Genomic DNA, 24,902 nt, shown 5'->3' on the forward strand with positions numbered 1-24,902 from the left:
AATACAGAAATGGAATTGTTTGAAACCTTATGAATGAGATTATTCACATTATATCACCTGATATTATTTTTTAATCACAGATTGTTAATAGAACTCTCAGTCTTTTCAAAATCCTGCAGTTTTAATCAAATTATTTCACAAAATCTACTCATTTTAAAGTAAATATTCTGCAGGCTCTGATATCTGTCACTTATTGTCAAAGCCCATTCGTACATTATGGATCATTTATAGGTGGAAGTGAAAACTAGGGCACAGAAATGTTGGAATTGTTCGTTTTTCCGCCTAAAATCTAAAGCTCACTTGAGATCAAAGTGATCCGTGTTTGGCCTTTGAACTAAAATATGTTTGACAGCCCTGTCCTAAATATTTCCTTGAATTATATTACAACTTTTGATATAAATATGTATATTCAGGGGTGGACTGGGAGAAAAATTTCGTCGTGGCATTTCCTGTCCAGACCAGTTCATTACATTATCATGACACCATTTAGAAGATGTTATTACTGTAAGTCAGTCATGGTCAACACGTGGCTCTTTAAGTCTTAATTTTAATTATTATTCCCCAGAAAACCATAAAAGGAACAACATTTTAACCCTTTATTATCTATTTCCTTTGTCCAATTTTTGCACCTTTTCAAAAAGTTCTGACAATTTTTTCAGACTTTAACTCCTTTTGTCAATAAATAATGCTTTTTTCCTATAGACCCCTTAATGACCACTTGAGGCAAAAACAGGAAACACCACTGGCTAAAGTATATATATATATATATATATATATATATATATATATATATATATATATATATATATTGATAAACACCAGATGACGCAAGCAGGATTCTCCAGCGTAGCTCAACGGCGGCCATCTTAGCTCAGACTACTGTCGTTCTGACATTTTGACGCGCTCTACGGCAGCTGTTGGAAGGTGAGTGATCAGCTTAAACAAAAATACCCTTAACTCGATGAAATATTGATGGATTTACAAACGGTTTACTTTATTACAAACCTTATTATACGTAGGTATGACATTGTACATGTTGAAATTGCCGCTTGCCATTTGAAAATTGGTTGAAAATTGAGCAAAATAAATAGAGGGTTTTTACGGCGCGTCATCAACCTGGAAGTCGCCATTTTGGAGATAAGCCACAGGTTTACAAACAGCACACACACAAGCAAATCCCGAACTTTGAGAGGAAATGGTGAACAATTGCCATGTTTTTGGCTGTACTAATCAGTCAGAACGTGAAAAACATATGGAGTTTTATAGACTGCCAAAAGTTAAAACAGATTAGGAAGAACAATGTCTACATTTTATAGTCAGTAGTTCTACATCAGGAGAGCAGTGACATGACACTAGCTCACCATTGTTGCACCAGTTGTTATTGTTGTATATGTTAACACCGCCGCCCTCATCACCAGTCTTACATTTAAATCCAGCTTCAGGTAGTCCAGTTTGTTCTCCAGAGAGCGGACATTAGTACACAGGATGGAAGGAAGTGGCGTTCTCTGAGGATTAGCTTTTAGCTTGGTTGCTAGCCTCGCTCCTGGTTCTGATCACACCGCTTACGTCTCCTCCGTTGGCGGACGCCGCTGGTACGAGGCTCTGCTGCTTCATAGGCTGCTGGATGTAGCCGGCGTAGCAATCCGAGGATCGAGGTCCAGAGTAGTCGTATCTAATGGACTATAACTGTTTGATTTGCCTAAATCTATGATTTCCTGGTGGTGGTGTTCTATTTTATAGTAACTATGCTGCAGGTTCACTGTGAAATTATTAGAACTGACTGAGTTATCTGCCAATATACAGTATATCCATTGCTAACGCGAGCCTCTATAACCGTAGCCAATCTCCAAACTTCTATAAGATTTAAGGTCTTCTGCTGTGTATGGGCTTGGTGAAATCCAGGTAGTGGACAATATCAGGATACATATTAGATGGAAAACTCTCCGGGTCATCATTGATCCAAGATAAAGAAGCCGACTCGTATGGATCTGTACCACCAATAAACCGTATTTTTTAATATCGTGCCCTTTCCCGCGGAAAAAGTCCTTCCCTGTATGCCTTTGCATCTATAATGTATTTTGAGTAGCTTTTCTGTGATTTATCCATCACAGGGTACACCTCTGCGAGCCTGCAGTATGTAGTGTCAACATCCACTTATCTCCAACATGACCGCGCATCTGGGTTGCTACCCAGAAAGGGACGTTGGTACATTTTGCCTCCTTTTGTTTCACATTTTGCCTCTTCACTATTGTTTGCCACATTTTACTGTTTTAAGCTATGCTTTGCCATTCCATACCACCTGGTTCCTCTTTAGTTTCCCTTTTTTTGCTACTCTAGACTGCTTTTGGTCCATTTTAGTCACTCTACACTCTTTTCTTGCCAGGTTTTTGCTACTTTTAGACCATTCTTGGCCACCTGTTAGCATGTCTACCTCCACTCGCTCATAAAAAAAAAAAACGTAGGAGACCGGAACGGCCCACCAGGACGATGCCCGGTATGCTACATGGCCAGTCCACCCTGTATATACAGTAGCTCTACAATTTCTAGGACTTCTGAGCTATCAGATCCTGGAGTTACAAAATTCGGAGTCCATGTTTTACATTAAGGATATGCTAAGTGAATTATAGACATTTTTTCGACCAACTTGAGATTAAAATGGGGTTAAGTAAAATGAGTTTGTGCATGCTTTCAATGTACTGAATTTATTTATCATCTTTCCATCAGCTTCACCATGATGCTGAACGTTTACCATTAGCTGTGATTGGAACATAACCCTAACCCTTGGAACTTAATCTTAAAAAAAAAAAAAAAATGAAATAAATCGCTCACTTGACAACAGATGGATTTTTGGACCTGTTGCCCATGGGTCTCATCCACTCGTCCATCATAACACCAGTATGTCGATTCACTAGAACTCCCAAGAAGAAGAGTATGATGGGAGGAACGATCATCACCCCCAGAGAATACAGTTTGTTGTACTGAGGAAGGCAAGGGCAGTTAAAGTCAAAGCTGGTGTAAAGTTTGACACTGACCAGGGCCAGAATAATGCAGATGCCATTGGAGATGGACTCCGAGTTGGACTGGAAGTACTGGAGGACTAGTTTTAGACGCTCCATGGCTGAGATGAGGAGCAGAGTGATCTCTGCCCCAGCTTTGGATATCTATAAGAGGTCACAATGTTACAAAAACGTGTCTTTGATTCTGCAAAAATACGGGAAACATTTCACCTACCTTTTGAAATCCTCTTTGAAGAAATGTGACGGATCACTGCGTGTGTGGAGGAAAGAAAAGAGCTTAGCCGCGCCCTGAACCATAGACACTCCCTGTCAAAGCTCCTCTTTCATGTGGAAAAGCTCCAATGCAGGTGTGTTCATACTGCACTGATCTCTGACCAAACGTTCTTCCTTTGGAGCTGAGGACTAGACGGTTTTCTGTACCTTCTTCCTGGATTTTTTAATTGAACAGCTCCAAGGACAAATGACAAGAGTATTACTATTTTAATGGTCATGGTTACATGATGTTTTTTTTATTCAGAATTAGTTATTCTGAATAAACTATTCGGAATTAAAGTGTTCTGCTTCGTGTTTACATGGAAATAGTCATTCCTGAATTGAGGTTTACATGAAAACGTGGTTTATTCAGCTTTATTTAATTCCTCTTTAGGTCTGGGGTTTGGAAGGCTCTGATTGGACAGGGGGCGAACGTGACGTATCACGTTGATCAAGAAAAACACAACAAACCTTTTATAAAAGACCACACTTGAGAACTGTTTTCACCTTTATTTTATTGTAGTTTTGAAGCAACAGCTGGACAATAACACACTTTGGTACATACAGTAAAGCAGAAGAGAGATATGAACTATCACCGGTAAATAAAGCCCAGTAAAACTCCAATAAACAATAACCAATAAATATTTGCTCTCTGGTAAAGATAGTACAGTACCTCTAACAAACTTGGTGTTATTATTACAGCCTGTGCAGCAGTACGGGGACACATTTATTCCCTCTCCGGGTCTTAGTATCACCCGTCTGATGAAGCGTGTTCCCTTTTCTGATGTCTGTGTGTGTAATAAGTCCATGTGTTTGTGTGCATGTTTATGGCTCCGTCCATGAACTCTTTTTATTATATCCATGTCTTTTAAGGCTCTTATTAAATAGTGTCGGCTCTAGTCTGTCTAGTCCATCTTGGATTATGTCGCGCATGCGCAGAATGACCCAAATTAAGTTAATGCAGAATTAAGTGTGAACAAGGAAGAGGAATTATTTAATTCAGAATTAAAATCAGAATAAACCAGCCACCTCATTCAGATTTAAGTTTAATTCAGAATTAAATTAGCATTAGGAATTAAGTGTTTATAAGGTCAGATTAAAGAGGAGTTCACTTTTATTCTACTTTAAAGATGAATTAATGCTCCCATGTAAATGTGGCCAGTGTGGTTTATTCTAGTTAGAGTCACAGGTCAAATACACACAGAGGTGCTAGCATTTATAACCTCCTTTAGCCTAGGAAACACTTGGAGAAGCGCAAATTCTAAATAGTGCAATAAAAAATGGTGATGGAAACACCTGAATTTTGAAAAAACTGTCAAATACGAGGAGGTATTTCAGATGATTCGATATTGCAATATGTCATAAAGGTGCTATGGAAACACTTTTTCCGCAGATACACGTCACATGTCGCTTCCTTTGCAGCTGAGGACTGGAAGGTTTTTATCTACTTTCTTTCTGGATATTTTAATTGAACAGCTCCGAGGACAGATGATAAGAGTAAAACTATTTTAATGTGGTTTATTCTAGTTACAGTAACAAATCAAATACACAGCAGAAGAAGCCTATAGCTGTGTCCTAATATTCCCTCCTATCTCCATTCCTAGCTACTTTTCCTTAACCCCAGGAAGTGTTTAAGTGGCGGCCATGACAAGGAGTGTTCCAATTGTCTAAAAGCTAAGGAAAGGAGGCTCAATGCTTCCTTTATATCCTTTACCAAAGGAGACAGCATAATGCTGACCCACAAATCCTTACGGCAACAACATTTAAAGGGACCTGTTCACCAGAGCGTTCACAGAAACTCATTCTGTTTTATTTGTGCGGTTGTACATTTGTATGCCTACAACATTATGTAGGCCTATATCTTGGATAAATGTAACAATTTAATAAAATCACAGTTGATAAACAGTTATCTTCATGGCTGGGCCCTACTTCATGTACCGTACACAGAAGAGAATGGTACAGCGTGTTTTAGCCACATATCACAGGGCAGTGAAAACAGTGCACAACTAGTGTGAGTGTTCAAACCAAAGCAACAGAGTGTCAGAGCCTGTCAGAGACAAATATAGTTCAAGTTTTTAGCTTACATTAGTTATTGCTAAATTATCTATAGAAAACAAACAAACAACAACACGACAGTTCTTTTGCTGAGCCTCTCAACATCCAGTACATGTGAGGCTCATCGATGGAAGGTTATTCACTACTGCCCCCTAGTGGAGGGGTGGTGCTTTACACACAGGTGGATCAGGACCTTTGTGTGTGTGTGAATCTGAGCAAAACTGTGTTATGTTTGTCTCAAAAATAAATGTATGATGATAATTCATAATGAACACACACACACATCATAAATCACACTGTAAATTATTGGATATATTTGTGAACATTTTTGAGACAAATCTATCCCCATACATGACAAGACTTATGACTAAACCTTTAGTCGAGCTTTTGTTCACCACAGTTACCCTTTAACACAGGGGTCACCAACCTTACTGAATAATCCACAGAACTACTAGTTTGATATGCACTTTTTAAATACTAAATATTACTAAAATTTTCATTTTCATTACATTTGATAGGACATTTTTATGTTTCTATTTTACTAGCAACTAACTAACTAACTAACTAACTCACTAACTAACTAACTAACTAAGCACTTTTTAACTCAACATAAACATAACATAATACAACACGTTAAGGACACTGGGCTTGTAATCAGAGGGTTCCCAGTTCAAGCCTCACCTGGGCCGTCACTGTGGGATGTTGAGCAAGTCCCTTAACCCCGAACTGCTCCCCAGGTGCCGCAAAAATGGCTGCCCACCCATCCTCAGGGATGGGTTAAATGCAGAGGACAAATTCCATGTATGTAACAACATTACATGGCCAATTAAAGGGGAAAGCCCTGATTTAACATGTATTATTTGTACAATTTATCAATTTTGTAATATTTTACAAAATTTTTTTAAAAAACATGTTTTCACAATCTGCGGCTTCTTAAATAAAATCCTATATGGAAAACTGAGATGTTAATTTAATGCAAAAACTGATCGAGTGCAGCACTATTAACTTCACTAAGGCTGACTACATCTGTATTCATCTTTTTGAGTTTCAATCCTGGAAAGTAAATAAGATTACAGTCAGGACTGCTTTAGTCAAAATAAATGATTTATTTACAATAATAATGCATTAGATTTTATGTAGCACCTTCAAGCACTTTACATTGATGTGCATGCAATCCAGTGATGTGCAGTCAGGCGAGGCAAGATAGGCTGTGAATTTATATTTTGATTATTTGTTTTAATTATAATATAATTGAAATAAGTTTGAAAGTGTCAGTGCAAAAACACTGACGGGCGGATTCAGTAATATCTGAAATAAATGGTGGCAAACCAGTTGCTTCCCTAAAACAATCATTAGTGCACATGCAGAAGTGGTGCAGACCACCCCTATTTAAATAAGCATTTTGTACATGTTATTTTGAACATGGAGCGTGAAAGACAGCTTTTAGTGCGCGGGAGCAAAAAATTTAATTTGAAGCAGCAGAATTGGAGGTGGTAGTAGAGGAAGCTAATAAAAAAATGGATGAATTACAGCAAAGACATAGATAGATAGATAGATAAATAGATAGATAGATAGATAGATAGATAGATAGATAGATAGATAGATAGATAGATAGATAGATAGATAGATAGATAGATAAACTTGAGGTCTGAAAATGCCATCCCTCGGTTGTTTTTCTTCTCTCCTGCCCCGTCTCCTCACAAATACAGGTGCTGGTCAAATAAATAGAATATCATGAAAAAGTTGATTTATTTCAGTAGTTCCATTCAAAAAGTGAATGTATACGATATCAATTCATCACACACAGACTGATATATTTCAAGTGTTTATTTCTTTTAAAGGGGACATATCATGCTAAATCCACTTTTTTAAATGCATTTTGCTGTATATTTAGAGTGTTTAGAAGTACAGAAAAGTTCAAATTAGTCTCTTCAGGTGCTCCGTTGATGTCTTTATTTTCTGTTTTGGTCATATTTTTCAATCTGTTTCAATTTTTCTATTCTCTATTACATTTTTTGAACTATTACATCACAGTATTTGCAGCAGAACTGCCAAATTAGGACATCGACTCCAGGCCCAACACTTCGAGCAATCCGCCATTTTTATTTCTCGCTTTTATTTTGTAGTCCAAGCTCAAGGATGCCGAAGTTAAAAGAGGATAAGTCAAAATGTTTGGTTGTTGGATGTAGTAACCCACACGCTTCATTACACCGTCTCCCAGCATCATCTCTTCTTGGATTACTGCCCTCTTACATCTGTACATTACTTACAAAGAGAAGCACAAACACTTATGCACTGAGATCCAATGATCAGCTGTTGCTCACAGTTCCTTTTGCCCACACAGAGCTGGGGAAAAAAGCCTTTGTACATGAGCTCCTTGTGCTTGGAACACACTGCAAAGAGACTGGAAGCTGACTGAATTGTTATCCTTGAATGCTTTTAAAACAAAACTGAGAGAATTTGAGACTGCCTCAGTTGTCTGTAATTGTTTTATTTGATTCTTATGTTATCCTGTCATTTTAATGTAATGTAAATGTATTTCTGTTCAGTGTTGTAACTTTGCTGCCTCTTGGCCAGGACTCCCTTGAAAAAGAGGTTTTTAATCTCAACGGGAATTTTTTTCCTGGTTAAATAAAGGTTAAATAAAAAATAAAAAATAAAAATCAGAACCTTTTCAAAGTGTCTGGTTGAGTTTTATTTTTTACAGAAATGTACCACATCTGTGGATAAGGTCATTTTTGTGTGTGTGAAGCACTTCAATGATGACTGCTTCATCAACCTCCACCAGTATAAAGAAGGATTTACAGAAAGACTTTGTCTGATTGAGGGTTCAATTCCTTCTATCTTTGGAGACGATGAACAGAGCACTTCGGTAAGCTGTAAATAACGCTAAAAAGTGTGATGATAAGACGTCCCTGTCATTGTTTTGTTAGCATTAGCAGTTGCACCGTCTTCATATGTTAGCGCTGTGTGCTCGTTTTAGATCCTTGATGATATGGCCTACGTGATTTAATTTAAGTCTAAAGTTTTCATTAGTCATTTCATTTTGACGTTTTTGTCTCCGAAAAGACTGTATTAAAATGCATTTCGTGATGTTAGCTTGGCGCTAGCGTTAGCTCACTTGTTAGGGTTCTGCAGGTTCATCATCTTCATTTTCATCTCGCTCCACCGGGTCCGACTCTGGCTCAACATGTAAGGATGGATGGACAAGTCTTCTGTTGTTGACATTTTGTAAATAACCTCTGAATATAAAGTTTCTGCCGCTACATAATCATATCTCTTCTATCAAACTACAAAAATGGCCGAACAGGGTGGAGTTGAACCGAGTGTCACCTCTGTAACCTGAAGAGGGGGCGGGGTATGAAGTGTCTCGTTTGCATTTAAAGAGACCGCAGCAAAACGAGTTGCTCTCAGAAGAACATCAGAAAAGGGTAGAAAAGGGGTGGAGCTATAATAATGAGGAATTCAGACCCAAGCATTGCAGTTCTGCTTTATATAGACCACAACTGTATGATTTATATGTAAAAAGGAAGGATTTAAAACCATGATATGTCTCCTTAATGTTGATGATTATAACTGACAACTAATGAAAACCCCAAATTTAGTATCTCAGAAAATTAGAATATTGTGGAGAGGTTCAATATTGAAGACACCTGGTGCCCTGCAAAGGCCTTTAAATGGTCTACAGTCTAGTTCTGTAGGTCTACACAATCATGGAGAAAACTGCTGACCTGACAATTGTCCAAAAGACGACCATTGAAACCTTGTACAAGGAGGACAAGACACAAAAGGTCATGGTTAAAGAGGCTGGCTGTTCACAGAGCTCTGTGTCCAAGCACATTAATAGAGAGGTGAAGGGAAGGAAAAGATGTGGTAGGAAAAAGTGAACAAGCAATAGTGATAACCACGCCCTGGAGAGGATTGTGAAACTAAACCCATTCAAAAATGTGGAGGAGATTCACAAAGAGTGGACTGTAGCTGGAGTCAGTGCTTCAGGAACCACCATCCACAGACGAATGCAAGACATGTGTTACGACCCGGTTTGTTGGCTGCAACAAAAGAGTGGAACTGTGTAGTTTATAATAAAGAGATGTTCATTTTTACAAGAGTCATATAAAAAAAGGGTTGACATCAACCACGGGAAGAAGCCACAAAACAGTCAGGAGCGAGACATTGGAGCAGAGGAGCAGGACGCACGCAGACCGACAGCATGACGGAAAGATCATACTGTTTGCACGCACCTTGGGTGATCAACTGCCGGTCCTTAAATACACCTACGTGGGCTGGCCATGCCCACTCAGGTGCAGCAGTCCACACCCCTCATCAGCCTGTACAGAGAACACACACAAACACACACAGACAGCCCCTGACTCACAGGGCTGTCACACTATCCTAGAAGTTCAGTCTTTACCAAAAAAACATAATTAACTTAAATCAATAAAGGTATTATCCCTTAATCTTCCAAATGATTGTCACATTTTATTTATTTATTTATTTAGGTTTCCTTCAACTTTTACTTTTGGTTTGGTGTATATTTACTTTTATTTATTGTCAACTGCATTAATATCATACCCTTAGTGCATGCAAGGTGTTCCAGCCGCCACCTGTCACGTGGCTGGCTTCAACCTGTAAGGCAAAAGGATGGTCAAATCTTGGGGCAACCAAAACTGGAGCACTACATAAAAGTGCTTTAACTTTCTCGAATGCCTGTTTACATTCATCGGTCCAAATAAAAACAGCTGTGGCCATCAACAAATCAGTAAGTGGATCAACTACCTCAGAAAAGTTCCTACAGAAACTACGATAATATCCAAACAAGCCAAGAAAACGCATTCACTCTTTCTTTGTGGTTGGAACTGGATAATGCTCCACTGCAGTTACCTTCTCCTGCACAGGACGGACAATCCCCTGTCCCACCACCCAACCGAGGTACAATGCCCTTGCAAACTCACACTTTGCAAGGTTGACTGTGAATTGGGCTTCGGCCAAACGGCAAAACAGAGCATGAACACGCTCAATGTGAGATGACGAACAATCTGAAAAAAGGACCACGTCGTCGAGATAAACTGCACAACCCTCCAAGTCCCCCAAAACTCTAGTCATCAACCTTTAGAAGGTCGCTGGAGCATTCCGTAATCCAAACGGCATAACTTTATAAGAATATAACCCAGTTAGAATAATAAATGCTGACAACTCCCGGGTGCGATCAGTCAAGGGAACCTGCTAGTATCATTCGACAGATCCAGTAAGTGCCCAAATACAGTGTGACTCTAATCAGAAATTATCCTCTCTGTGGCGCTTTAATACTTCATTACTTAATGACAGTGAATTTGGTAAAATGATAAGAAAAGAATGGGAGGACTTTCTATTAACAAACGATTCTCTGGAAGTATCACCGTCCTGACTCTGGGAAACCGGCAAGGCTGTCATCAGAGGAAAGATTATATTATAAGAAAAAACAGGAACAGATAGAAGAAAAAACAATTGAAGAAAAAATTAAGAAACTTACGGAAGAATACGCAGCTAACCCGTCTGAACTTTTATGAAAAAAAACTCCAAAATACAAAACTTATCTGGACATCATTTTATCTAAAAAAACAGATTTTATTTTGAGCAAATTACGGTACAAAAACTTTGATTACAATAATAAATCAGGCAAATATTTAGCAAATCAGCTTAAACACAACAAAGAAAACTATTTCATAGCAGCAATTTCTGATAATTCAGGTCAAACTTTAAACTTACCTCAGGACATTAATAAGGTTTTTCATGATTATTATCAAAACCTATACTCATCAAACTTAAACCCTGACCCTGAAGATATGAAAACCTTCCTCAATAACTTAAACCTACCACAGCTCACCATAGAGCAGAAAACCACCTTAGACTCACCATTAACCTTACAAGAACTACAACATGTCAACAGGCAAAGCACCAGGTCCAGATGGGTTCCCTGCTGAATTCCTAAAACACTTCTGGTCAATGCTGGCTCCGCTCTTTTTCAGAGTAGTAACAGAGATCAAAAATAAAAGTTACGTAGGAGGTCACATGAATACAGTAAACATTAACTGTTTTTCAGAACTCTGTTATTAAAGGAATACACAGTCATCCATCTCAGAACACAAAATTAATCTTTATGCGGATGATATTTTACTCTATTTGGAAGAAACCCAATCCTCATTAGAAGAAGTATTTAAACTAATAAACAGCTTCTTTAAATTATCAGACTATTCCATTAACTGGTCAAAATCATCAATCCTTCCATTAACAAAAAAATCATGGAACCCAGCAAGCCAAAACCCACAACATCCCTCCCCCACAAACACAATTTAATATCTAGGCTTAAATATATCACCAAACCTAAATGAATTAATTAAACTGAATCTAGATCCACTGTTGGATAAAGTCACTGAAGATCTGCGGAGATGGAACAATTTCCCCATCTCACTCCTTGGCAGAATAGCCTCAGTTAAAATGAAAATCTTACCTAAAATAAACTATCTGTTCTCTATGATCCACTGAAACCACCAACACAATGGTTCAAAAGACTAGATTCTGCAATTACAAAATTCTATGCTAGGAATAAAAAACCCAAAATAAGCCTTTCAACCCTTCAAAAAATAAAAATAAATAAATAAATTAAATAAAAAAATAAATTTTAGATTTAACAGAATGGCTAAAACCAAAAGAATACCACAACACCTGGCTAGAAATAGCACAGCTAGTGACAAGTTTTAATATAGGCAGCCACATCCTTTTTCAAGCAGGGCCAAAAGAAGTGACGCAGGACCAGGTCACATGTTTTCCTCACACCCCAGTGCCCAGATCCATCATGCGCTAATTGTAATACTGACGGGCGGAATTTTACCGGCACCACAACTTGGATGATGGGCTTGCCAACAAAGCTCTCACCCTGGGGAACCCATTTCCTCACCAGCAAGTTGTTATGGAGGCAGTAGGCATGTGAGCTGCTCCTCACTCCTTCAACAGGCAACACTCAGTCAAACACATCCTTTAACAAAGGGTCCGCCTGTTGCTCAGCCTCAAACTCATCCTGTGAGACAGACAGTGGAATATCAGACCAGGAGAAACAGATCGAGTCAGATACCTCATCCTTTGCAACATCAATCACACGTGTCATTGACCGAGTCACAGCACATGCCATGAAAACCTTAGGAAAGCTCTTCCTAACCTTATCTGGTTGCTTTTTCACCAGTGGAACAGAAGAGACCATGGGGTCTGGTGAAGAGGTGTCAGCCCAAACACATCCACCAGCTGCATTGTTTCCCAGGATCAGTGTGGGTCGGACACCTACACATAGTGGTCCTTGGAAAAGGTCAGAGAAGAGCATAATATTATATATTATGCAGCGGGACACAGAAAACATCCATCCCCATCCCCAGCACAGGTACACAAACCCCAGTGTTACTCTGTTCAGAGAAAGGCAACACTGAAGCAGCAATAAAAGAATCATAAGCCGCTGTGTCTCTGAGGATCTTGACTGGCACTTTTTCATCGCAAACAAAACCTTTGGAAACAAAAGGCAAAAAGGACTCCATTGCTGTACTCACACTGGCAACCAGGGCCGTTCCAACCCAGCTCTGTGCATGTGTGAAACCATGGGGGGCCATTGTCTGGCCTGCGTAGGTGTGAACTGCACCACAGGGGGGGTTAACGGCCCGATGGTCCTGCTAGAAGAGGTGGTCCAAACAGTGTGCCAGACTGGCACGGTTGGCCGCGCATGCACACGCACAACTCGACTCGACCCGCGCGCAAAATGTGATGACGTTGGTACCGCGCGACGCTTTACGGCACATAATCATCCGCATTCCGCAATGATAGCGGTGTCAGAAGTGCTCGTTAGCCGATGAAAAGTTCAGAGTTGGCGTTTCCTGATATACATGAACAACACCACAGAGAACTCATGGAGGAAGAGGACAACATGACCATCAGGACTTCTCTTTGTTCAGCCGACAGCGGGACAGTAACGGAGTGTAGCAGCTCATCATCAAGTCCGGGTATTTCCGAGGGTATAAATATACATATAAACACATATTACTGGTATATTAACCCATATAAACCAGAAAATATGGAAATGGGACATTTTACTGCTGCAAATGTGTAACATATTACTGGTATTTTGTGGACAGGACACATGTGGTTGGCTATTATATAACCCAGAAAAAAATGGAAATTGGACATTGTACTGCTGCTAATGTATAAATAATATAAATATATATATATATGGTGTTTCAGTGTTCTGGGACACATACTCACTAACTCTGTAGAATGAAAACAAACACACTGTCTTGGGGAGCAAAGTGTAGTGTATTAATTTATTCATCTAAATGTAACCAAAAACAGAACATCACCAATACAAGCCCAAATAAATGAAATGTCTGAAAGAAAGGTAATAATTTTCCAAACAAAAATCAATAAGCCAGAAATAAAGTGCAACCTTTTGCAAAATGTAACATGAACCTTAAAAACAAAACATTTAAACATTGGAAGTACAAGGATGGGAATATTATGACAGCAGAACCTGGAACAACACTGCAAATTGTTGCAACTATTTATTTATTTTTAATCTTATTTTATTTCTCTTCTTAGGTCGTGTCGTGTTAGTGCACATGTGGTAATGCCAATTATCAGTATGTGGAGTTCCTGTTAGTCCTGCACAACTATAATGAATTGCTCAGAAATCTACATGTGTCCTGTTCTCAAAATACCAGTAATATGTTACACATTTCAGCCGTAAAATGTCCCATTTCTATATTTTTTGGTTTATATGGGTTAATATACCAGTAATGTGTTTATATGTATGTTTATACCCTCAAAATTACCATGGAATTATGGGTTTTACTCGGACCCCTCATCATCACGTCTCTGCAGAAGAAGACCCTCCGCTGCACCTCAGTACTTTAACAACTCACTAATTTCATAATTTAAATAAACTATTTCTACCTTTGTTTTTCTGTTTGCATGTCGTTTGCTTTGTATTTAATAAAATGATTTCTCCAACAGTTGGTTAAATCTACACATTTATACTGTATATAATGCACATACAGGATGATGTGTAACAATAATCAGTAAAATTAGCTGTAAACACATTTTGTAAAACTAAATATAAGGTTATGCTGTGAACAGAAAGAAAGGAAGACGAGCCAGATAATTATAAACTTTAGAATATAATACAATCATAACTTTTAATCATAAATATGACTCTTCTCAACAACAACAAACTTTGATATCTTTGTCACACAATATCTAAGCTTCCAGTGAATAATTTACAAAAAAAAGTTCACTGATGACATTGAGATCTCAATGTCACCATCAGTGAACTTTTTTTTTATTTGTAAATTATTCACTGGAAGCTTCTCTGGTGGTGTGTGCAGTGGTTATTATTATTATTATTATTGTATGAAGCCAACATTACTGCAGCTCTGCACATCATTGTTGTCCTGTTAAAGTATTTTTATACAAAGACTTAAAAACAATCTGAAATTAGTGATGACTCAAGTAAATCACCTTTATTATGCATTATAACAATCTGTTCCTTAAGTCTCTAAATTATTGAAACAATTAAAAACAAAAATTAAATTACAGAAAATTAAATAATCATTTAATATACATTTCAATAAATAAGTGCATCCCATTCTGTCTGTTGTCTGTAGAAGTGATGGGTCTAAACCAGATGATGGAAACTAGGATCAGCTCATGGTTTTAATGTCCAGGGAGGGGCGTGGCCACTCTGCATGGACTTAAAGAAGAAGAAATAAAAGAAGAGTTAGATAATGTCATGTTCATCAAAAGGAAAACTGAAAGTGATGGAGATAAATATGCTCAGATGGACGCACACACACACACACACAGAGTTTAAACAAACACACAAATACTCTGTCCTAAATTGTCTCACACATTAAAAGCATCTATTTACACTTATATTAATGTACACAAAGACTAGCTCCACAAAATCAGAACGACATTTATTGATCCAGAAATTAAACTGATCTTACCTTTGTAGCAATTAGAATTAACAATAGGTGTCCAGAATTAACTGAAAAGGGCTGGAGGTAGGTTGTAGTACATTTATTAACACTGGCACATCAAACAATATAAGCCCAGTAATCACAATAAGTATACTATCACTTTGAACTCAGGGCACACAGCAAACCAGCAAAACCACAGCAACTTCAAATACGGCCGCAGTGATAGATAAATATAATGATTACCAGCAATACATGATTACCAATTAAGGCGACATGATTACATTAAAACATATACAAATGGTTAAAAGGTTGGTGGGATAAAAACAGTGACAGGTAAAAAAAGGATTCACTCACAGTCCTAGAGAAAATACAAGTTATTAGACAATCAATCAAACAGAATTAAACAAATCTATTACAAGTGGAATTCATACCTTTGCCAAAACGGGTCCTTTTACAGCCCTTTACACATCCAGATAGTTATGGTAATTTAACCCATAAATATTCAACTGGAGCTTCACTGTCTCGTTCTGGCCGGAGATTCAATCCCGTTCTGCTTTGATCATGCCTAATTATACAAACGTGCATTTGTTTAGGTTAAAAGGACGGCATGTAAAGTGACTAGTGCAATGAGCTTTAAAAGGCTAAAGAAACTTACAAGCTTTATCTCGGGATTCCGTGCACAGCAGCCGTGTTGTGCTTTCAGTGAGGAGCAGAGAGGGAGACTGACTGATTGTGCGTCGGTTAAATAGGTCCGTCAATACCACGGACGTCCTCCGTGGTTCCCACCCACTGACTTCCGTTCACCCGTTACACTGGCCCCAGTTTTGAAAAGTCACCGTCCCGGTGACCACTTATAACCATGGCCTAAACGCATATCTTTGTCCCTGGCACATAGCTTGGGGGGCACTCTGTAAGGATGCCACAGTTGACTGGTTAACTGCCCTAGGGAGATGATACATGTTTGTATGATGTCCTGCAGTTGTTCTATGGGTACGTCTCAGCATCACATTTGTGTTTAAAGAAGTATCGTTGCCCAGGGTCTGCCTCAGATTCTGAGTTGCCAGAGGCTGGACGGTTATGGGCGCTAAACTCTGAGGCCCGCTCTCTGCACTTTGTGCCTGCCTGGGGGAGGAGGGAGCCCTGACTCTTGGTGGATTTTGGTCCATTACGATAAAAATGCCCTCTTCTTCACTGTCATTATCGGACAACTCCAGTGGAATGTCTGGTGGGGCATTGCATAGTAAGCCTGGATCAGGCAGAGATGTATTTTTTTCACTGCAGTCTTGCACCGTTGTCAAAACTTTGATTTCAGCTCTATTTACATTTTTGTGTGAGCCCATAGCATCTCTTGGACGGATTTGATAAACTCTCCCCTCTTGGTCCATACTTTTGACCACAACATACACTGTTGGGTCCCAAGCATCATGGATTTTGTGGCGGCCTAGAGCATGGCTCTTTTTATACACCAATGTGCCAGGGGGTAGGACAGAGGTCACATTTGGCTTATAATGACAGTTTCTTCTCGCTGCTGCTTGCTGCAACCTTTCTTTTGCTTGGGCATACACTACAGTGAGCTGGTTTCGGTGCTCGTCCACCCAATCTTGAGGTGATCTTGTGGCCGGGCTCTCTTGCGACGTGCCTAACAAAAAATCCACAGGGAGTTGAGGCTTTTGGCCAAACATAAGCTCAAATGGTGAAAAACCGGTTGATTGGTGCTCTGTGGTATTGTAGGCATAAAGAACTTCGGGCAGATGCTGTGGCCATTTTCTTTTACTCTCTGGGGGAAGCGTCCTTAGTAAATCAAACAAGGTTCTATTAAATCTTTCACACTGCCCATTGCCTTCCGGATGGTATGAGGTGGTTCTGCTTTTTTCAATACCATATAGGCTACATAGGCGTTTTAACAGATCTCCTTCAAAACATCTTCCTTGGTCACTATGAATCCGTTTAGGGACTCCATAGGTGTAAAACCATTTATCTGTAAGGACTTTGGCAACTGTGCTTGCTTTTTGATCACGAGTAGCATAGGCCTGGGAAAATTTAGAGAAGACATCAGTTATGACCAGCACATTTTCTCTCCCATCTGTGGCTTTCTCTAGCAAGGCAAAGTCCACTGCCACTATTTCTAAGGGCTTTGAGGCCATTAGGCTCCCTCTCGAGGTCCGCACCTTAGGCTGGGTCGCTTTTGCTAGGGTGCAACGATGGCATTGTTGGCAATATTTTTCAATATCTCGCCCCATGAAGGGCCAATAGCACCTACTTCTTAGAAGACTGGTGGTGCGTTGGATCCCTTGGTGCCCGTGGTTGTCATGGAGATGTTTTAAAACTTCAGTTTTCAGACATTGTGGTAAAAGAAGCTGCCACAAAAGTCGCTCCCCTGGAGGCTGGATCTGGCGATACAAAACTCCATCTTTAACTTTTATTCTTGACCACTGCTGTACCAGTTTCTTTACGTCTTTGCTTGCAGCATTTAGAGCTTGTTTATTCGGGGGAACCCCACTGCTCCAGTACTTCAGGAACTCACTAATACTAGGATCAGCTGCTTGTAGTGTGGTGAGGTCAGCACTTGGGCGAAAGGGGTGGGCTGATATTGCATTGCACTGTGCTCTGGTCATTGAACTGGATGGCTGAGTCGACTGATGGACCTCTCCTGGGACAATAAAGCCCGGGGCAACTAACGAGATGTCTTGTGGTTGTGTTTGACGTGATAAGGCATCGGCATTTCGATTGGCCGGACCAGGGCGGTACTTTATTTCAAAGTTAAATACTGCTAGCTCCGCAGCCCAGCGTTGTTCAACTGCACTCAAATTTGCTGTCTGAAGGTAACTTAATGGGTTGTTATCAGTAAAAACGCAAAACGTGCTACCCAACAGATATTCACGAAACTTTTGGGTGACAGCCCATTTGAGGGCCAAAAACTCAAGCTTTCGAGAGCTGTAATTAGACATGTTTCTCTCTGTGGGTCTAAGTCCACGACTAGCGAAAGCAATTGGCCTGCGTCTACCATCTTGGTCTTGTGATAACACTGCCCCTAGCCCTGCATGGCTTGCATCCACTTCAAGGATGAAAGGTTTTGTAAAATCAGCATAGCCGAGTACTGGAGTGGTCGCTAGCATCTTTTTGAGTGTCTGGAATGCACTTTCACAATCCTCTGCCCAGAGCTCTGCAATAGCATTTTTTCCTCTAGACTTTCCCTGTTTTATGCCCCCCAACGTTGCTACGAGCTTGTGAAGGGGCACTGCATGTTTGGAGAACCCTTCCACGAACCGGCGATAATAGGAGGCAAATCCTAAGAAAGACTGCAGCTCTTTACATGTAGTAGGTCTTGGCCACTCAGTGACTGCACTTATTTTAGCTGGATCTGTCGCTACTCCGGCAGCTGATATAACGTGACCCAAGTATTTGACTTCAGATTGGAAAAAGTTACATTTTTTTCGCTTCAGCTTAAGGTTATTTTGTTTTAGCCGGGACAGAACCAGATCGAGTCGATGAAGGTGCTGATCAAAGTTGGGGGAAAAAATAATGATGTCGTCAAGATACAACAACAACGTTTGGAAGCTTTGATCTCCAAATATGCGCTCCATTAGTCTTTGAAATGTACTTGGTGCATTGCACAGCCCGAACGGCATTCGATTAAACTCAAAAAGCCCAAATGGTGTGCAAAAGGCGGTTTTATTCTTATCCTTTTCTGCCACCGGCACCTGATTATAACCACTTGCGAGATCTAGTGTTGAAAACCACTGGGCACCAGTAAGAGAGTCTAAAGTCTCCTCTATTCGCGGCAATGGATACGCGTCTTTCTTGGTTTTGGCATTCAACATTCTGTAATCTACGCATAGTCTCATTTCCCCCGTTTTCTTAAAAACAGGCACAATCGGTGATGAAAATGGACTTGAACTTGGTCGCGCCACCCCTTTGTCTAACAGCTCCTGGATGTGAGTCTTTACCTCTTCATACTGGGATGGGGGGAGGCGTCGATAGCGCTGCCGCACTGGAGCGTCATCCTGCAAGTGAATCTCATGTTCCACTAATTCAGTGCACCCCAGGTCCCCACCCCCCTGACTGAACACTGAATTATGCTTCTCCAACAGTTTAGCCGCCTGCTGACTCTGCTCAGGGGAAAGGTTTGACCAGGAGAAATTTGGGGGGTCAAGAGGCAACTCATCCGCTTCCACCTGTCGGATAACTGCCACAGCGTCTTGGTCTTCCACCTCTTCAAACACAACAGCCTTTCTAGATTGTTTTAAGTCTACTACATGGAGCTCACCTAGTTGAGAGAGAGGCCGCAGCCAAACATCCTCGGAGCCCACATTAACAACAGGGATCTCCACATTTCCTTGATGAATGGCGAGGAGGGCTGATGAGACCAGGAGACCTGCTGGCAGGGTAACTGTTGCTGCTGGTGGCTCGAATAACACAGATGGAAGTGTTAATTGGGAGGCAGAAGTGCATACAGTGTGGATCCACGTCAGGGAGCCGGCTGGGACACACACGGCTTGGCCTGGGGCTCTGGCTTTTCCCAGATACCCTTTTGAGGTCAGAGCTTCTATGCTTTGGCATTTCACTAGTGCTTCCCCCCAAATTCTGTCAGCAGCTTGAATGACAGGCGCTTGAAGAAGACCAGGGCCAAACTGTTCAAACAAACGATTATAACAGCAACGAATGATATTCATTCCGAGGAGCCCAGGCACCGCAAGTTGTGGTTCTGTGGACTCATTGGGGGGATCTTCAACCACCAGAACTCCCATATTAGGCAGAGTTCTTCCTAGGACATCAACTTCAAGCTCCATATAGCCCTTATAGGGGATTTTTTAACCCATTAGCAGCCTTAAGTTGTAACCAATGGCATTTTTTTAGCAATCCCACCCCCTCAGGCTTGAAGAATTTTTCAAAAAAACTTTCTCGAATTGTGGTGACCATGGATCCAGTATCCAGTAGGCAGGGGACCATGACATCCCCCATTTTGACCTGTACCACTGGACATCTGCCCACCAGGCGGGAGTAAAGCCTGGTTTGTTCTTTGGGTGAGCCCACAGATCCCATTTCTGATGCTTGGCTCTCTGCACCAGAGGGGCTTAGTTTCCCGACAGCTGAGAGTCAGGACCCCCCCCAACCACTTGACTACATGCGACAGCTTCTGAAGTAGAAAATGCACGACGGTTAATGTTTAAATTTACCCTACAGAACCTTGCAATATGTCCTACTTTATTGCAACGATGGCAGATAAGCTTACCATCGCCCTGTACACGGGGCCGTTTTACAAAGCTCTGAGGTTCATCATCAACCTTAGGCTGAGGAAGCTGTGCCGTGAGATGCTGCATTATGGTGTCTAATTGAGACTGCTGTTTACGGAGTGATTCTTTTATCTCTGCTATTTCATCACTCGGTTTAATAGCCACTAGATTAGCACTAGCTTCAACCATTTCCGCACACTGGGAGTCACAGGAAAATGCTCGAGATCGACTTTTGTTAGAGGTTCTACTGGCTTCTGTCCATTTTATGGCCACCGCACGAAGTTCAATAAAGGAAAGGTTAGGTTCTTTGGAGACACACTGCTTCAGTTCCCTACGTAAGGTATCATCCGAGATGTGTTCCACGAACTGGTCACGCAGAATCAAATCATTATTTGGAATACCGCCGGGCGTTTTACGGATGGCTATATCCATTAATGACTTTAACACATGTGAATAATCACGAAGCGTTTCGCCTTCCCGCTGTCTACGTTGGAATAATTGTAATTGTGCGGCTATGTAAGACTGTGTGCAACTGTAATTCTCAGTTAAAATGGTGAAAATTTTGTCTGGAGTATCTCGGTTAACACTCGGGTAGAGATCAACTTCAGCCTTGGCACTACCATCCAAGTGGTCTCTAACAAATAACATTTGTTCAGCCCTAGGCATGTATTTAACCTCCAAACACCTACGTACCTCTTCAAGCCATTGGTCAACAGTAAGCAAATCAACACTCATGTTACCAGTAAACTTCGGACACTTGCGTTCTTTAGGCACATATACATAGCGTATCTCAGTTTCATTGTGTAAAATACCAGTGCTAGAGGAAGCCATGTTCAGGCTGGAAGGCCCAGGCCTGGAGTCAGATGCCTGGCTATCTCGAGTCTGTTGGAGCTGTTCCTTCAGTTGTTCATTGGATGCTTTGAGTTGTTGTAGTTGCTCCAGAAGTTCATGCAGATTTTCCATGTTGCCCAGTCACCCCGAGGAGGATGGTGCAGCTTCAGCCGTTCCTTCCGCAGTCCCCCGACGCCGCCAACCTATCACTGTTTTATCCCACCACACCAAAACTAATCAAAACCCAAAACCAGCCACCCTGCTCACAGCGCCAAATTCTGTAGCAATTAGAATTAACAATAGGTGTCCAGAATTAACTGAAAAGGGCTGGAGGTAGGTTGTAGTACATTTATTAACACTGGCACATCAAACAATATAAGCCCAGTAATCACAATAAGTATACTATCACTTTGAACTCAGGGCACACAGCAAAACAGCAAAACCACAGCAACTTCAAATACGGCCGCAGTGATAGATAAATATAATGATTACCAGCAATACATGATTACCAATTAAGGCGACATGATTACATTAAAACATATACAAATGGTTAAAAGGTTGGTGGGATAAAAACAGTGACAGGTAAAAAAAGGATTCACTCACAGTCCTAGAGAAAATACAAGTTATTAGACAATCAATCAAACAGAATTAAACAAATCTATTACAAGTGGAATTCATACCTTTGCCAAAACGGGTCCTTTTACAGCCCTTTACACATCCAGATAGTTATGGTAATTTAACCCATAAATATTCAACTGGAGCTTCACTGTCTCGTTCTGGCCGGAGATTCAATCCCGTTCTGCTTTGATCATGCCTAATTATACAAACGTGCATTTGTTTAGGTTAAAAGGACGGCATGTAAAGTGACTAGTGCAATGAGCTTTAAAAGGCTAAAGAAACTTACAAGCTTTATCTCGGGATTCCGTGCACAGCAGCCGTGTTGTGCTTTCAGTGAGGAGCAGAGAGGGAGACGGACTGATTGTGCGTCGGTTAAATAGGTCCGTCAATACCACGGACGTCCTCCGTGGTTCCCACCCACTGACTTCCGTTCACCCGTTACACCTTTATAGGCTCAGTTTCCTCCTTTGTTTTCAAATCCATTTGAACCTCCATTCATGGTGGTTTTTATCGTCAGAGAGTCTTTCATTTTTAATAAATCCACCGTTATTTGGTCTGTTTTTTTCTTTCTTTCTCACTCACTTGGTTCTTTCTGTTCTTTGTGTCGATTTCGTCAAAACAAAGCAGCATCTTTAATGTTTCCATTACGTGTGAGTAGAAATTACCGCAATGTACCGACACTGGCTGTAAAGAGCAACTTCTTATCTTTCATAAACTGGTGGAATTTCTCCGATAGAACAAATATGAGCAGAGTTACGGTCATTTAAATGAACGTGATGCGTTCAGGGGCCCTGGGAAACCCAGTCCGTGAAAAGAGCACGTGTCTGGGTAAATCTTGGTTTATAGTTACCCTACGCAACAGAAAATATGAAATTAACAGAATGTACTGTCAACAACAAACCCAGAGTCGCTTTATGGCGACGTAACGCCATACGTGTATCATAAATTAACGTGATGATGTGTTTCTCTGTGGGAACCGAGTTGAGCTCGTGATCACGTCCGTTCTACCGTGTCAGAAAAGGGACAGGGAGGGGGGGATTCCTGCTGTGAGCTTGGAACGGCCCCAGTTGCCAGTGTGAGTACACCCCATGGTGTCTGCCTGGATTTGTTGCGCCCTCCGCTCCAACAGTGTGGGAGAGGTAAGGTGGCTGCTTTAATATATTTTCAAAGTAATTTGAATAATAATTCCAATACCTTACCATTTTCATATTAATCATTTTTAACTCGTCACAGATTGAAGAGCAAAACAATTCACTAGTACATGTCCTTTCTTACGACAACTGCAAAGTCTGTCCTGATATTTTGGTTTAGTCACAGTCATTGATCTGTCATTACTCAGTGGAGAATGGGGCTGTCACACATGGGTTTCAGCTGTCGCATTCCTTGTATCAAGCCCCTCTTGAACAAGAGACAGCGTCAGAAGCGTTAAAGACAAAAAGGACTGGACTGCTGCTGAGTGGTCAGAAAGTTATGTTCTCTGATGAAAGTTTGCATGTCCTTTGGAAATAAAAAGATCACAGAATCTGGAGGAAGAGAGGAGAGGCACAGAATCCATGTTTCTTGAGGTGGAGTGTAAAGTTTCCACAGTCAGTGATGGTTTGGGGTGCCATGTCATGTGCTGGTGTTGGTCCACTGTGTTTCTGTAGGTCCAAAGTCAATGCAGCCGTCTACCAGGAAGTTTTAGAGCACTTCATGCTTCCTGCTGCTGAACATCTTTATGGAGATGCAGATTTCATTTTCCAACAGGACTTGGCGCCTGCACAAAGTGCCAAAACTACCAGTACCTGGTTTAAGGACCATGGTATCCCTGTTCTTGATTGGCCAGCAAACTCACCTGACCTTAACCCCATAGAAAATCTATGAGATAATGGGAAGAGGAAGATAAAAGAAGCCAGACCCAACAATGCAGAACAACCTGGGCTCTCATAACACCTGAGCAGTGCCACAGACTGATCCACTCCATGCCACGCTGCATTGCTGCAGTAATTCAGGCAAAAGGAGCTCTAACTAAGTATTGAGTGCTGTACATGCTCATACTTTATGTTCATACTTTTCAGTTGGCCAACATGTCTAGAAATCTTTTTTTTTTGTAATGTTAAGTAATGTTCTAATTTTCTGAGATACTGAATTTGGGATTTTCATTAGTTGTTAGTTATAATCATGAACATTATAAGAAAAAAAACAATTGAAATGAATTAATATAATATACAAGTTTCACTTTTTGAATGAAATTACTGAAATAAATCAACTTTTTCATGATATTCTAATTTTATGACCAGCACTTGTACCTCTGCTGTCATCACAGCGCAAAAAGCTTTGACAATCACCACCTGGTTGTGGGCCATGCTAAATTTATACGGAAAAACGGAGGCAGCTATGAAGTCCAGCTTTGATGAACTGCATTGCTTCCCCTGCATTAACGTATTTGCATGTCCTCCTCCCATTTTTTGCTCACCTTGTGAGCTCCGCCTACTTTACATATTCGTCAGAGGGAGACGTGCTAAATGGATTTGCGACACACACCAGCCGTGCAGTCCTGATTCCCTAGGGTTTGTAGGGCTTATTAGTGCGTGGAGTGACGTTTGCACACGTTTTAATACCATTAAACCTTTAGTGAATCCGCCCCTGAATGTTTGTGAGAATTCACATGTAATTAAAGGCATTTGCTTCAGTTTATTTTATTGTTCTATAACTTTTTTAGATGGTTTGACTGTTTCACAAAGCTCTACAGTGGTTTCAAAATGTATTTTACAGGAAGAGTTCAAATGTTTTGAAGTTGACTTCAAACATGGATCCAAATGCTTCAAAGACTTTCTCCTCCTTTCTTTTCTTTTTTCCTCCCCTCCCACTGCTCTGCTGGAGTAATGGGATCCACCCACACACACACACACACACACACACTGACC

The 24,902-nt window shown here is 40.6% G+C and overlaps 1 protein-coding gene across 1 annotated transcript in view; it reads right to left on the reverse strand.

Annotated features, from left to right (window-relative positions):
- calhm3 (calcium homeostasis modulator 3) overlaps positions 1-3,241 on the reverse strand; it is a 6,439-nt gene extending 3,198 nt beyond the window's left edge. The window contains exons 1-2 of the mRNA XM_028469348.1: positions 3,232-3,241; positions 2,830-3,161 (exon numbers count right to left, since the gene is read on the reverse strand). Coding sequence (XP_028325149.1) covers positions 2,830-3,116 — 287 coding nt within the window. The 5' untranslated portion in view covers positions 3,117-3,161; positions 3,232-3,241. The remainder of the gene's footprint in view (positions 1-2,829; positions 3,162-3,231) is intronic.
- Positions 3,242-24,902: the final 21,661 nt, after the last annotated feature.

The sequence above is a fragment of the Gouania willdenowi genome, chromosome 15 (assembly GCF_900634775.1).
Source record: "Gouania willdenowi chromosome 15, fGouWil2.1, whole genome shotgun sequence".
Lineage (NCBI taxonomy): Eukaryota > Metazoa > Chordata > Actinopteri > Blenniiformes > Gobiesocidae > Gouania > Gouania willdenowi.